The 15617-nt window shown below is 33.6% G+C and overlaps 1 protein-coding gene across 5 annotated transcripts in view; it reads left to right on the top strand.

The window, feature by feature from the left end:
• The window catches only part of GALNT13 (polypeptide N-acetylgalactosaminyltransferase 13), a 600481-nt gene that overhangs the window by 255486 nt on the left and 329378 nt on the right, over window positions 1-15617 (top strand). For all 5 annotated transcript variants that reach the window (XM_070476184.1, XM_070476182.1, XM_070476181.1 and 2 more), the window contains one exon: window positions 4973-5141. In XM_070476184.1, coding sequence (XP_070332285.1) covers window positions 4973-5141 — 169 coding nt within the window. The remainder of the gene's footprint in view (window positions 1-4972; window positions 5142-15617) is intronic.

Here is a 15617-nt window from a genome sequence, read left to right as displayed (position 1 = left end):
ATGATGGTCAAGATGAAAGTATTGTCTTAGGGAAATGATTTATTAGCAATGAAGTATGAATATTCAAAGATGAGAGAAATTAAAAGTCAAGATATTACATTTATTTCAGTTGACTATTTCAAACTGATAAAAACTAGAGAAGAGCTGGAGTGTATACAGAAATTAACAACTGAGTAGATCTGTGGATAGAAATACAATTTGAAAAAATTTTTTGGAAAATATGCTACTCAGAATGACATTTAGATTTTGGTCCAGTGTCATGCTTTTACCCGTATGCATCATATATTACTGTGTTCTTTAACATAATAAGTTTAAAAATGACCTAAATTTCTTACTCAAGTTTTTTTTCCCCTAAATACAAGATATCTCTTTATTTTTTGAAATAGACAGTGCTTGTTGTTAATTGGACATTTCCGCAACGAAAAAGTGTTCATAACGCAATGTACGTAAGCAAATATTGCAGTTAATATGTTCCTTTTGGTAGACTGATCAGTTGGTTGATTTATATTTTGGGGTTTATCATTTTTATCAATGCAAATTCTATGATAAAATAAATAAAATTTCATCTATACAGTATGCAATATGTTAAAATGAAAAATATGTTTTATATATATGTGCATATATAATGATTCTGCTTTTATATTCCAACCAGTTTTGTAATGTCATTTTGGGTCAAGTTATCATTTTAAGTGATTTAATCTTATAATTAGAAAGGATATAACTTCTAGCATAGTACTTTAAAAAACATTTAATTGGAGGATAATTGCTTTACAATATTGTATTGGCTTCTGCTATATAAGATGAATCAGCCACAAGTACATATATGCCCCTTCCTTCCTGAACCTCTCCTCTCCACCCCATCCTTCTTGCACTGTTGGTGGAAATGTAAATTGATAACAGCTGCTATGGAGAACAGTATGGAGGTTACTTAAAAAACTAGGACAAAAACTACCATATCACCCCCCAATCCCACTACTGGGCATATACGCTGAAAATAATAATTGAAAAAGACACATGTACCCCAGTTGTCATAGCAGCACTATTTACAATAGCTAGGACATGACAGCATAGTGTATTAATCTATTTATACAGTCCAAACTAGGTTTGTAATTGGGATATTTCCAATCATATTTAAGTGAAGTCAAGATATAATGTAGATTTAGTTGCCTTCTCTATTGTATTTGCCTACTAAGACTTGAAAAGTAACACCAATACTTCAGCGACAGTTCTTTTTGTTTTTCACTTTGACTGTGGAGGAGCATGGTATTTGGTGAGTGTGTGGGTGAATATTTTTTTCTTTATGTAGAGAAGAGAAATAAACAGGTGAGAAAAAAATTGAGGTTGTTATTTAAAGGTACTGGAGATGCCTCAATACTAAATTGCACAGTCTTTTTTTTATCTTTTTTATATTATTTGAAGAAGAAAAAAAAAAAACTTGTTTCTTCTAGAAAGATGTATTCTGCCAGGTAAGAGCAGGAAAAGAAAAAGGCTTCTTCCACAGTATAATCAGTTAGCATTTTTTTCTTGAGCAAGGTGAAAAACACCAATAGGTCTGCTCATGCATAAAAAGAAAAATAACATTTTGTAAAATGTCAAATATGCATTCATTAGAGGCTATTATAGAAAAATATATTTAACTTTGGGGAGGAGACACTTAACCTGATACACATTAAGTTGTCAACTACTTTTCACTAAGAAGCTGAGAATAATTAAGGAGAATATTAACATGTGCTTTCAAGCTAGTTCTAGGAATAAGAATCCTGTTTATGATGATTTTATTTTTATTGATAGCGCTGCAAGATTATACACTTTATCATGACAAAACTATAATTTTTCTAATACTCAGCAAGGACATGGTCACAGCTTTGAAAATATTACAAAAAACAAGTACTTCTATGTGCTCTGCCTTGATCTTCATGCTCCACAATGATGTAGTTGAGCTCCATGATTTTCTCCATAGAGTAGAAATCAATCCTATCTGCTTCATAGTCTTGGTAGCATTGCATTGATGCTACTATTTTCTGCGATGTCATATATTTTTGTTGGAATTTATAGAGGACATTTTAAAGACCTATGAATGGTGAATGAATGACTTTCTTAACTTCTAAAAATTGTAATTTTTTTAAATCTCAAATTTTTTAAACTCTTTAATGTAACAAAAACCAAACATTTTTTTCCCCAGAAAAAAAACATTGATCCTATATTTTCTGGCATTAAGGTTATAGACCAGAATATGTAAAATATTTATTTATCTATCTCTACCAAACTAGATTGAGAATCTATCTTCTTATAGATACATATAGATACAGATACAGACACATATGTAAAATATCTGTTATCAATGGGTGGTATCATATAGCCTGATTAAATCCTTTGCTTCAGAATTAGAAAGATTCGTAAGGAAACTATAGAAATTCCTTTTAACAATTTCTATGGAATCAAATCTTAAAAAATAAATCAGAGAAATGAAAAGTACTTGGAGGCCCATCTAAGTCCATAGTCTAATCAGCAACACAGATTTACCCAAAGCCAACTCCAACAACTCCATCTGATTTTAGGGACAGTAAACTTACTAACTCCCAAGGAAACATTACAGTTAGAATTTTGATTCGCAAATTGAACATGATAGACTTTATCATAAAATTCCTGTCTTCATTCCTACTTTTGCTTTTTAAAGTGAATGGAAGTCTCCATTAGCTTTAAGGTAATTTGTTTAATAGTTTGAAGTTGCATACAGGTATCTTTTTCATTTAAAAATTTCCCAGTCCTTACCATTTTTCTACATATAAGAGGATTTACAGGCTAATCACCTTCCTGATACCCGTACCTGAAGTTCCCCAGGGTGCCTAATCTCTTTTATAGTTTGGTTCATGGCAGTACAAAGTCAGAATAACCTTTCACAGAAAGTAATTGACTTGAAAACTTATTGTATATTAGCACCAGTAATATCAGTCTTGATGTTTTATAACTATGGTCAAATCATAAGAAATTCTCCTTGTTGTGTTCTACCCTAATTTGACTATATTTCATTTTTTATAACAGTTTATAAAATGTTATAATTTATGGGTTATTTTCACATACTTTGTATTCTTTAATATTTTTTATTAGAGTATAGTTGATTTACAATATTGTGTTAATTTTAGGTGTCCAGCTTAGTTAGGTGTCCAGCTTAGGGATTCAGTTTTTTTTTTTTTTTTTTTTTGCAGGTTATATTCCATTTTGGGTTATTATAACATATTGGGTATAATGCCCTATACTCTACAGTAGTCATTGTTGCTTACCTATTTTATGCATAGTAGTTTGTTAATCCCATAATCCTAATTTGTCCCTCTCCCCCTCTTTTACCTTTTTAGTAACCCTAAATTTGTTTTCTATGTCTATGAGTATGTTTCTGTTTTGTATGTACACACACATGTATTATTTTTTAGATCCCAGATGTGATTAACATCATAAGGTATTCATCTTTTTCTGTCTTATTTCACTAAGCGTAGTATTCTCTAGCCCTATCTGTATTTTGGCAAATATTGGCAAAAATATTTCATTCTTTTTATGGTTTAGATATATTCCATTATATATACATACATACATATATATATATATACATATATATATATGCATATATATGTATGCACATCTTCTTAATCCAGTCATGTATCGATGGGTATTTGGGTTGCTTCTGTCCTTTGGCTCATATAAATAGCACTGCTAGCACATAGGGGTGCGTGAATCATTTCAAATTGGTATTTTAGTTTTTTCGGAGTAAATACCCAGAAGTGGAACTGTTGGATCACATGGTATTTCTATTTAAAATATATTTTAAAGTAATCTGGGACCAAATCTTTGCCTTTTAAAGTATATGAAAATTAAACTCAGTAAAATTATATTGCAATATAGCAAAGTATAATAATATTTTATGGAAAAAAATGCAGATTTAAATTATTATAGAAAATTAAAGATTTAAAATATATAAAATATTTTAATTTTATATAAAATTTAATTATATTATTATAAAATAATATAGAAAATGTTATATATTATGTATATACAATATATTTGCTATAATATAGCAAAATGATGGAAGAGTCAGAACCACAGCTCCATTTTTTCACAGTACCTGGTTTAATATCATTGTGAAAAGTAAATCAAGGGTAGATTAGGTTAACAGGAACCTGTCTTCTGTCAACATACATACAGACATATGTATGCACAAGCCCACACACACACATTGAGTCGTGTATTTTATAGCTAGAAGGGACATTAGTGTGGTGATAACTTGGAGGAAATGCAAGAACATTAGCCTGTATGTAGAATCCTTAGTGCTCTTAATAAAATAAAGTCAAGCTCAGAATACTGCTGTGAAATTCCAGTTATGAAACACGTAGCCTCCAAATCCAACTTGACATTTAAAATTATATGTCACTGCTATGAAAGTTCTTTCTACTTATTTGAAAATGATTTGACAAAGGAATAAGACTCTGATGGGGATAAAGCATTCTCAATCTTACTTGCTTTCATAAAGATATAATGGCAGTAGATATTTGAAATATTAAAATTTTTAAGTGGATGTGAGAATAAACTAATCTTGGTATATTTTCAAAATTTCTCTTTCATTATTTTGCACAACATAGTGTGCCCAGAGCTCAACCTCATCCCCTCTAATAAATGTATTAAAAAACATGAAAGAGAAGCATGAAGTTTGGTATTTGTGTTGCTTATTTACTAAGTCTTAACGATTAGTCAGATCGTATAATATGTGATAGATTTGAAGGACAACATGCAGTATTGAGTTAGTGAATTAAAATAAGTTGTTTCTTTAGTGTATGGCTTGTAAGTAGCAATAGAGACTTGACGATTGTATTATTAAGCTAGTTTATAAATAATACACTTTAGAATCTGATCCAGCGTGGGTTTATATATTTAGTTCATTATCTGTATGTTTGTGTATATATGTGTACCTGTGTGTGTCTTACAGCTGTTATTTCAAGAAACCAAGAAGGGCCAGGAGAAATGGGAAAGGCTGTGCTGATTCCTAAAGATGACCAGGAGAAAATGAAAGAATTGTTTAAAATCAATCAGTTTAACCTTATGGCCAGTGATTTGATTGCCCTTAACAGAAGTCTGCCGGATGTAAGATTAGAAGGGTGAGTTTACATTTGTTTTATAATCTAATATACTAGCAATCTCCGAAGTTTAGAATATCTTGAAACTTCAGTTAACTCAGGTTATTTGAAACCTAGAGCTATATGGTTCTGAATACCTATGCCACCACAGGAATTAACTGTGCATGCATATGATGAGAGATATGAACTATGTCCTTCTCTGGCAGAGCAAAATATATTACTTGCAATGGCATTGCAGAATATACAACCAAACAAGACTTTTGCCTTCATTAAATATCTTTTTGTTTTGTTTTGCTTTATCTTGCCAAAAACAGAGCAAATATGATCTGTGAAAAAATTGTTTTCTTATCTATGTGGAAAGCTCTTACGTTTGCTTTGAAAAAAATATATGCTTTGCTATTTCAGCATAAAAATAACCTATTGCCTGTGTGATTATTGACACTTTAAAATGATTTATTGAGGATTCTTTAGCACTTTATGATGTTATTTATAATTAGAATGCTCAGTTATCAGCCATGGATGATATATACTCATTTAGAAATAATAATACTGTATGAAAAATTATGTTGAATATTCCAACACCACTGTAAGCCATGCTTTAGGTAGTTGAACATATTTTAAATGGATGTAATAAAAATCATAATATTTAGTGACAGTATTGTCATCCTTATATATAGTCCTTACAAAGTACGCTATTGGCACTTAGAAAAGGTATGTCCTCAGGTTTTAGAAAATCTCCAAGTTTACAAATATCCTCCAGAATGCACTTCTGTTTATAAAGAAGTTGTTATTTAGGTTTGTAATGACTTTGTCTATATACAATAAAATCATAGTTAATGCATATTTTGCTACATATAATAAGTTATGTTACATTAGGGCTATGGTGACATTAATATATTTAGTAAGCATGATGTTTTTTCCCTTTCTGAATAATTATTTCAAGTAAGAGCAAAATAAAGTAACCCAAGTCTTATTGATACACTAACCTAGGTTGTCAGAAGATTCCATTTGATAGCTAAGTATTGGTAACTGGTTTTGTATACCCTTTTATGCTTTTGAAATGTCGCTCCCAGCAAACCACAAATAACTACATATTATGGATATTTTGGATTCCTAGCAAATAGCTAAAATGTCAAATTTAACATTTGTGCATTCCAGAGGTCTTGATAATTTTACAGGTAGTTCTGTCCATATTTGTATGTGTTTGTATATGTGTAGGTATACTTGAATTTTTAAAGATATACATGAGCATGTTCTTTTAAATAATTTTGAGTATTTTATATCAGAGTTCATGTTTTAATGTTGCATTCATTACCTTGTGACGGTAAAGCGTCTACCTGCAATGCAGGAGACTTGAGTTCCATCTTGGGGTCAGGAAGATCCCCTGGAGAAGGAAATGGCAATCCACTCCAGTATTCTTACCCGGAAAATTCCAAGGACGGAGGAGCCTGGTGGGCTACAGTCCATGTGGTCGCAAAGAGTCGGGCATGACTGAGAGATTTCACTTTATTTTGATAAAACTGGTAAATGTAATACTTAAAACCATGTGTTTCAGGAAAACCATGTACACGCTATTTCAAAATTTTTAAAATCAATTTAAATATTTAATATAATATATAAATGTAAATTACATATCAGATCTGGAATGATTATGATAAGAACTATTTTAATACAGAACTATCACTTAAAAAAATCATTACTGAGCATCCATTTAAAATATTTGTGGCCAGTGGTTTTTACTTCTTTTAAGAATTACTTAGCATAATAAGTACTAGAAGAATTAAATTTTAAACTTGTATATAGTCTGTGGAACAATTCTTCATTTAAAACAACTGTTTGATTCAAATTGCTCAGTATAAAAACTCTAAAAAATGCCATACCTACTGTAGATATTTTTGCTTGAATTTTCAGATTTTGCAAATAATAGTAGTGAAGTAAATCATTTTATGTTTTATTTTTATGACATCACAGTATATGAAATTAGTAAAGAAAAAATAAATACCATCCACAATTCCTAGACAAATCATAAAGTATATATGAAGTTCACTGGGGACATTTGCAAGTCATTTTGAGCAACTCAATTTTGTGACTGCCTGGGAACAACTGCTTTTGAGAAACACACTATGAGTCAGCTATCCAAAAATTTTAAAAAATGTAAAAAGTTAATACTCATTTAATACTCATTTGAGTAGAAAACTATTTTCCAGTTTTGGTATTACAGTTCAGTTTCTGAATAGTTATATCTCAAGAAATATGACACATTAAGCTAGTTTCAGTGATGATTGATATACCAAGATATTTAAAAAATGAAATTTATAATTTACAAAGATCTTTATTTTAGTGAAAAATTGAGTTGATATTTATTTAGAAAGAGTTTGAACTGCCAAACAGTGGATTCATTAAAATATCTCAGACTATTTTGCTAGAATACATCCTTAAACTAGCTTGACTGAATTCATAAAATTGTCCAAATAGTTTAATGTTGTGTTTGACCTTAATATCAGTCTACAAATATTTGAAGATATATCCAGTGTTGGCCTGAAACAAATAGACTACCAGATATTTCTCCAGCAAAGATGGGTTTATTTAGGATCAACAGAGAATTGCAATTCAGTGTCAGTGACCCTGGCGAGCCACATGCAAGTCCCCACATAGCAAGGGAAGGAGAACACTTTTATAGAATGAAAGAGGAAATCAGGAGTCAATCCTAACTTTAATCCCCGTCTCCCACTTCATCTTCCCACCTATGTACACACATCTGTTCTCTATGTCTGCATCTCTATTCAATTCAGTTGCTCAGTTGTGTCCAGCTCTTTTGTGATCCAATGGACTGCAGCACACCAGCTTCCCTGTCCATCACCAACTCCCAGAGTTTACTCAAACTCATGGCCATCGAGTCAGTGATGCCATCCAACCATATCATCCTCTGTTGTCCCCTTCTCCTCCTGCCTTCAATATTTCCCAGCCTCAGGGTCTTTTCCAGTGAGTCAGTTCTTTGCATCAGGTGGTCAAAGTATTGGAGCTTCAGCTTCAGCCTCAGTCCTTCCAATGAATATTCAAGACTGACTGGTTTGATCTCCTTGCAGTCCAAGGGACTCTCAAGAGTCTTCTCCAACACCACAGTTCAAAAGCATCAAAATGTGACTGGAGAAGGGAATGGCAAACCACTTCAGTATTCTTGCCTTGAGAACCTCATGAACAGTATGAAAAGGCATGCCTATTCCTGCCCTGAAAATTAAGTTCATCTGTACAGTTTTTCTAGATTGTACCTACGTGCATTAATGTATGATATTTGTTTTCCTGACTTCACACAATGTGACAGATTCTAGGTTCATGCATGTCTCTACAAATGATGTATAATGTTGTTCTTTTTTATGGTTGAGTAATAGCCCATTGTGTATATGTACCACATCTTATTTATTCATTCCTCCCTTGATGGACATTTACATTGCTTCCATGTACTGGCTATTGTAAATGGTGCTGCAATGAATACTGGGGTTCATGTGTCTTTTTAAATTATGGTTTTCTCAGGGTGTATGCCCAGTAGTTGGATTTCTGGGTCATAGTGTAGTTCTATTTGTAGTTTTTTAATAATGATTTTTAATAGAAACAAATAGACCTTTGAAATATCGGAGTATCTCTCCTTTTAGCAGTTGTGACTCTAAAGTAGCAGGAGTCAAGTGCATTGAGCATCCTTTTACTATCTCAAAAGGTGAGCATTTGAGTTTGAAAAGTGGTGAAGGACCAACACAGTTCTTTTGGACAAGATATTTGGAGGGCCTCTACAAATTTTTGCAATTGAGTCTTAATGATGGAATTAGATTTCTCATCTTAACCAGAAGATTGGTGCAACAATCCACACCAGTGTGAATGTTATAAAACCAGCCAGACAGCAAAGACTTGTCAAAGTCCCTGGCCAATAAAATAGATTAGTCAAATACCATGAAGTTCAAGAGGAGTTCTTCTAGGAAGGAATCATCTTTCTCAGCTTTAGTCACAGAAAAAACAGTAACCAGTCTACAGGAGAACATTTCAGTCCAGTGTGGAAACATATAGACCATGACTGAAACATTGATATCTATTAGACAGAGGAAATTGTATGAAGTCCAGTTGCCAAACTTCATATAGACCATTTGCAAAATACCTGAGAGCAGTAGGTATTTGAATACCTGAGAGTAGTAGGAATAGACTTCCCTGGCTTGTATTTGCACAAGTGAGGTAGACACTGCTTTTGGTCTTGTTAATGTTTCCCTACCATATTGATTCATGAAAGTTTTTTGGTCAGGAGACCAATGGTTTAATGCATGTACAGTGGTGAGGAGTGGGTTTATTAGTCTTAGGTAGGACTGGGTTCTCACTGGTCCAAACTAGGGCTTCTCTTTTTATCAAACCAATAGTTGGTGCATTTCCAATCTTATTTTTTGCTTTTCTGAGGCCAGTTGCCTGGACTCTCTAACCAGTTTTACTAAATTATAACTTGGATAATTTGGAAATACCTTTTGAACCATGACAGATTCTTGGCTGCTGTTGGTCCCTTTAAGGATAACATTCCTTGCGGAAGTATCAACAGGATCGTTCCTCTTAGCTTCAAGAAATTTAAGTTTAGAATATATCATACTCTTAATAATAGCTAAAACGGCAGGTAAGATGTTTACATGCAATAATTCCTGACCATTGGGTCCATTTTAAATTTTATTTCCACTGGAAATAAGGAGGCCATGTTGCATCCACAACCTTCCAAAGCTGTGAGTATACTACTTCAAAAGCGTTTCTACTGTCAGTATAACTATTGGCAGTTTTGTCCTTGGCTTAATTTCAAGCTCATGTTAAGAGCATGTAGTTCATCATGTTGAGCTGAAGTAGCCACAAATTAAAGATGCTGCCTCAGCAACATCAAAAAAAATTATGATAGCATACTCAGCACACTATTTGCCATCGTCACCTTTAAAATGAAAACCATTGGTGAACCTTGAAAAGTCAACATTATCCAATGGAATTCACTGTAGATCATTATGAGGAGACGAGAGGTGGTGCACCAGTGTTAAGCAGTCATGAGGAACCTTGTGGGTGGTGGAGGGGGAAAAGAGTTGCCAGGTTAAGGTTATTACAACAGAAAAGAGTTATGTGAAGGGCAGTTAACAAAAGGGCTTCATAGAAGGTAAGATGAATGTATTCAGGAGAGGATTCAGGAGAGCTTCTACTGTATCAGATACAAAAATGTTTAAATGGATCATACAAAAATTTTTTGGTAGCCTTAACTGAATGGACAGTAGTCTGTATGGCACTAAGGCAAGGCTGTATCCTAGGGTCACAGGGTCTGGTTGCTAGCTTTAATACTTTATAAGTTGATGATGGTGTCTGTGTTTTTGGGTGAGTAATCCAAAGGTGTTCTCTTCCTTTTCATTTTCAAAAAGGAAAACTAAATCTGATCATTCTGATGTCCAAGGGTCAGTGACTTCATCCAAGTCTCCACTAGGTCCTGAAAACTGTGTCTTCCAGTTCATCCCCTAAAACTGGATTAAATTGAGTTGGGATTATTTTATTTATTTTTGTATTGTGTATAGTTGCTTTACAATGTTGTGTCAGTTTCTGCTACACAGCAAAATGAATCATCTCTGTGTGTACATATATTCTCTCTTTTATGGATTTCCTTTCCATTTAGGTCACCACAGAGCATTAAGTAGAGTTCCCTGTGCTATACATCAGGTTCTCATTAGTTATCTGTTTTATACACAGTGTATATATGTCAATATATGTATGACAATACCAATCTCCCAATTCATACCAGCTTCTCTTTCCTCCCTTAGTGTTCATCCATTTGTTCTGTACATCTATGTCTCTATTTCTGCCTTGCAAACAGGTTCACTTGTACCATTTTTATAGATTCCACATGTGTGTATTAACATATGATATTTGTTTTTCTTTTCCTGACTTACTTCACTCTGTATGACAAGACTGTAGGCCCATCCACATCTCTACAAATGACCCAGTTTCATTCCTTTTTTATGGCTGAGTAATGTTCCATTGTAAGTACCACATCTTCTTTATCCATCCATCTGTGATGGACATTTAGGTTGCTTCCATGACCTGGCTATTATAAATAGTGCTGCAATGAACATTAGGTCCATGTGTTTGTTTTTGTTTGTTTGTTTATCTTTTTTCAGGTTACCTGCCCAGTAGAAGGATTGCTGGATCATGTAGTAAATCTATTTTTAGTGTTCTAAGGAAGCTCTATACTGTTTTGCATACTGACTGTATCAATTTACATTCCCACTGACAGTGCTAAAGGGTTCCATTTTCTCTATACCCTCTCCAGTGTTTACTGTTTGTAGATTTTTTTATGGTGACCATTTTCACCAGTATGAGGTGATATCTCATTTTAGTTTTGATTTGCATTTGTCTAATATTCTCTAATAATTAGTGATGTTGAGCATCGTTTCATATGCCTCTTATGCCTCTTTCATAATCATTTACTGGTCTCAGTTAATCTTAAAATCATATTTTGCAGAGAGGCAATTTTAGGCTTCTTATAACATTGGAAAGCCTCAAAATACCAATCAAAATAAGTATTCCAATCATTTCTAGGAATTTTTAAACTAGTTCAATTTTAAGGAAATGAAGTTTGGGGATTTCAAAAGTTCCCCATCCTTGCCATTGAGATTCTATTTAAATTGCCTTTGGTCAGGTCTGTCTGTTTATTTAGAAATGTACATAAGGAAGGACCCTTGTTTTTAAACATAAAATCAACCAGAGTCCCTGTAGGTAAGGCACTCTCAAAATATTAATAGTTAAGTGACTGGAATACCAGTTCCTAGAGAATTTTCCTCTAAAGCAAAGAAAATTTCAAACAATTTAAACTTTTTGAAACACATATGGTTTAATTCAAAAAGCTTACAAGTCAGTCCTTAGAAGATAGCTTGGTCCCGAAGGAGGTTAGACTGAAGGCTTTGGTTTTTTAGCCAGTCTTCAGAGGACAGCTCCCAAAGGAATAGGGCAAAATTTGAAAAACCAGAAGTTTCATCTGAAGCAGCCCTGTCCTGAAAGAATTGATCCAAAGGCCATTTTCAGCCAGCTTCAGTTGAAATAGTCTGATCTCAAGATCAGACCAAAGTGTCCAAGGAGTAGTCACATACAGAACAAAACATTAACCAGAAAGACAAAACCTTTCAATAGATCCTGGAGAAAGTCTGCAGGGCTTCAGACACTATAGGATGTGAGCGCTAATCCAGGGAAAAGATACTAATTCAGACTCCAGGGTTGGAGAGAAATGCAGTGAATGACAATGGGCTCAATTGTGGGTACCACCTTTGTTTGTTCACCAGCCCTGGAGCCATAGGGAGTCTCCTCTGGTTTCACAGAAAGTCCATGGCTTTTCATTGGCTGAATTGTTGCCATGAAAGAAAGTCTTAAAAAAAAAAAAAAACTTTATTTTATTGTGGGTTTAGCTGGTTAACAATGTTGTGATAGTTTCAGGTGGATAGCAAAGAGACTCAGTCATACATAGACATGCATCCATTCTCCAAAATGGGAATCTTTCATCTTCCTGCTGAAAGATTGGTCTCTGCTGTCTGTGCAGGGTGTGAGAGCTCTCCCTTTCGCTGTCTGACTCTGCTTAATTGAGGTTTCGTTTTATTGAATTTTTTACAAAAGGAATAAATCTAAATAAATATCTCATGTTTCCAAAGAGAAGAAACTAAAATGTGTTTTCTTGAAGGCAATTGTGATGAAACATCAGGACAATTTGGAATTAACTTTGAGAATGTCCATCTCTGGAGATGTCGAAATTTTTATATCAATTTTCTTATTTACCTAATATATTTAACTTATTAAATTTTATAATGCATTTATATATTATAGTTAATTATTGATGGCCATAAAGGATAGAATCACAAATGATCATGGTATTTTATATTTTAAGTACAATCAAGGCTGAATGAAGCAGTTATAATGAAAGTCACTCAGTCGTGTCCGACTCTTTGTGACCCTATGAACTTAGTCCATGGAATTCTCCAGGCCAGAATACTGGAGTCGGTAGCCTTTTGCTTCTCTAGGGGATCTTCCCAACCCAGGGATTGAACCCAAGTCACCCACATTGCAGGTGGTTCTTTACCAGCTGAGCCACAAGCAGTTAACCAAATTTATTACTTTTTTTTTTGAAGGCTCTCAGGTTCTGTGATTCTTATGTTTGAATTGATATAACTATAAATAAAATTCCAGACAGCTGTAACCAACCCTCTCTCTCCTTTGCCCATCCTCCATAAATTAAAAAATAGTGCAATGTCATAAAATTATATTCTGAACTTAGAGAAAAATGACTAGCAATTTGTGTTGATAGATCAGCATTAGGGATTTGTTAGCATGTTTCTCAACTGGTAATGGATCTAATACTTTGTAAATTGATATAGTTTGAATTTAAGAAAGGAGGCCTACATATTTCTGCTTCAGAAAGCAAGTAAATGTGTGTCATTTGTTTGGTTTTCTATCTAAAGTTTTAAAAATAATATTTAAGAGAGAAAGGGAGAGGGAGAGAGAGTCTGTATAACCAAACTAAGGAAACCCATTAAGTGATATTAAACACATTATTTTAGCAATTAATATGCTGATGTGTTCCAAATGCTGTTCTGTGTGCTGAGGATATAACAGTAAACAAAACTAAGTCTCTGCTTCATGAAACTTAGAACAAATAAAAGAATGAAGAAAAGTAAGGAATAAAGAAAGATTAATGAGAAATCCTTTTTAAAAAACTTGTATTTGAGTGACTTAAGTGGACCTTAAGCACCTAAATGTTATAATTTCATTTTCCTAATACACAGAGCTGTAACATATTTTCTAGAATCTTGAAACAGACAATGCCAGAAATATAGCAGACATATGGCTATATAAAACTCCATGAAGATACAAAAGCAAACACGTAGATGTATGTTTGCCTGTGCCTGTGTGCATGTGTGTGTAATTATATCATTTTTTGTAAGGTGTTCAAACTGTATTTCCATGAAATCCAGCAAAAATCACAACCTGGTTTGCAAAAGTCATCAGTAGTCAATGCTATCCTCTGGCTCTAGGCTTTTCTGAAGTAGAGAACACAATACGGTCATGATTAATGAGGCACTGACTCTATTCCATTATATGCAAAACAAATACGAGCAACAGAAACCCAACTTTGGGGAAATTTTTCAAGTAATAAGGAGGAAAATCTGTAGGTATGGATCCAAAGAACATAGGTTTAAGATCTGACTCTGGCTTCTTACTGGATCTTGGGTTTCAGCCATTAATTTTCTAAGCCTCAACTTCCATTTACTGATGATCTCAGGTTATGGTTGTTCAGTAGTTCAGTAATGTCTGATTCTTTGCAACTCCATGGACTGCAGCATGCCAGGCTTAACAGTCCTTCACTATTTCTCAGAGTTTGCTCAAACTCATGTCTGTTGTGTCTATGATGCCATCCCACTATCCAATCGTCTGTCACCCCCTTCTCCTCCTGCCCTCAATATTTTCCAGCATCAGGCTCTTTGCATCAGGTGGCCAAAGTATTGGAGGTTCAACTTCAGCAACAGTCCTTCCAATGAATATGCAGGGTTGATTTCCTTTAGGATTGACTAGTTTGATATCCTTGCTGTCCAAGGGACTCTTTAAGAGTACTCTCCAACACCACAGTTCAAAAACATCAATTGCTCAGTGCTTAGCCTTCTTTACGGTCCAACGCTCACATCCATACATGACTACTGGAAAAACCATATCTTTAACTCTATAGACCTTTGTCAGCAAAATGATGTCTCTGCTTTTTAATATCTGTCTAGGTATGTCATAGCTTTTCTTCTAAGGAGCAAGCATCTTTTAATTTCATGGCTGAAGTCACCATGCTCAGTGATTTTGGAGCCCAAGAAAATAAAGTCTGTCACTATTTCCATTTTTTCCCCCATCTATTTGCCGTGTAGTAATGGGACCATATGCCATGATCTTCGTGTTTTGAATGTTGAACTTTAAGCCAACCACCTCTTTCACTGTCCTCTTTCACCTTTTTCAAGAGGGTCAAGTAATCAATTAATTAACCCACAAATCCCTGTCATTTAGCTAATATAGGCTTAGCCTTGACAACAAGAAAATGGATATAATATCACTGACTGTAAGGAGTAAAAAGAATATATTTATATAAACAATAAATTATAATATTGTATGGACATATCAAAAATGATGAAGGATAAAATTGTGCTGAGTTCCTAGTGAAATTTTTAAATTCATTATCATTCTATAGAATTCTTTCATACCCTAGGCTTTTTTTTTTTTTTTTACTAAGCAAGGAAACTTTAAGCAACTGGCTTCTCGCTTTACTCTGCCATTCTTTTTGAATAAGAAATTAACAGTAATTATTGGGTGAATATTTATAAAATAGCTGTAGGCAATTAAAACAAAATGTTAAGGTTCTGTAGCATTTACTTGTATTCAGACATATAATAGCACTTTAAGTTCTGATATTGAGTTATTTGAAGGTTATAATGC

Source organism: Odocoileus virginianus, chromosome 13 (genome assembly GCF_023699985.2).
Source record: "Odocoileus virginianus isolate 20LAN1187 ecotype Illinois chromosome 13, Ovbor_1.2, whole genome shotgun sequence".
In the NCBI taxonomy this organism is placed as follows: Eukaryota; Metazoa; Chordata; class Mammalia; order Artiodactyla; family Cervidae; genus Odocoileus; species Odocoileus virginianus.
The sequence above is the reverse complement of the archived record's forward strand: the minus strand, read 5'-3'. Positions and strand labels throughout refer to the sequence as shown.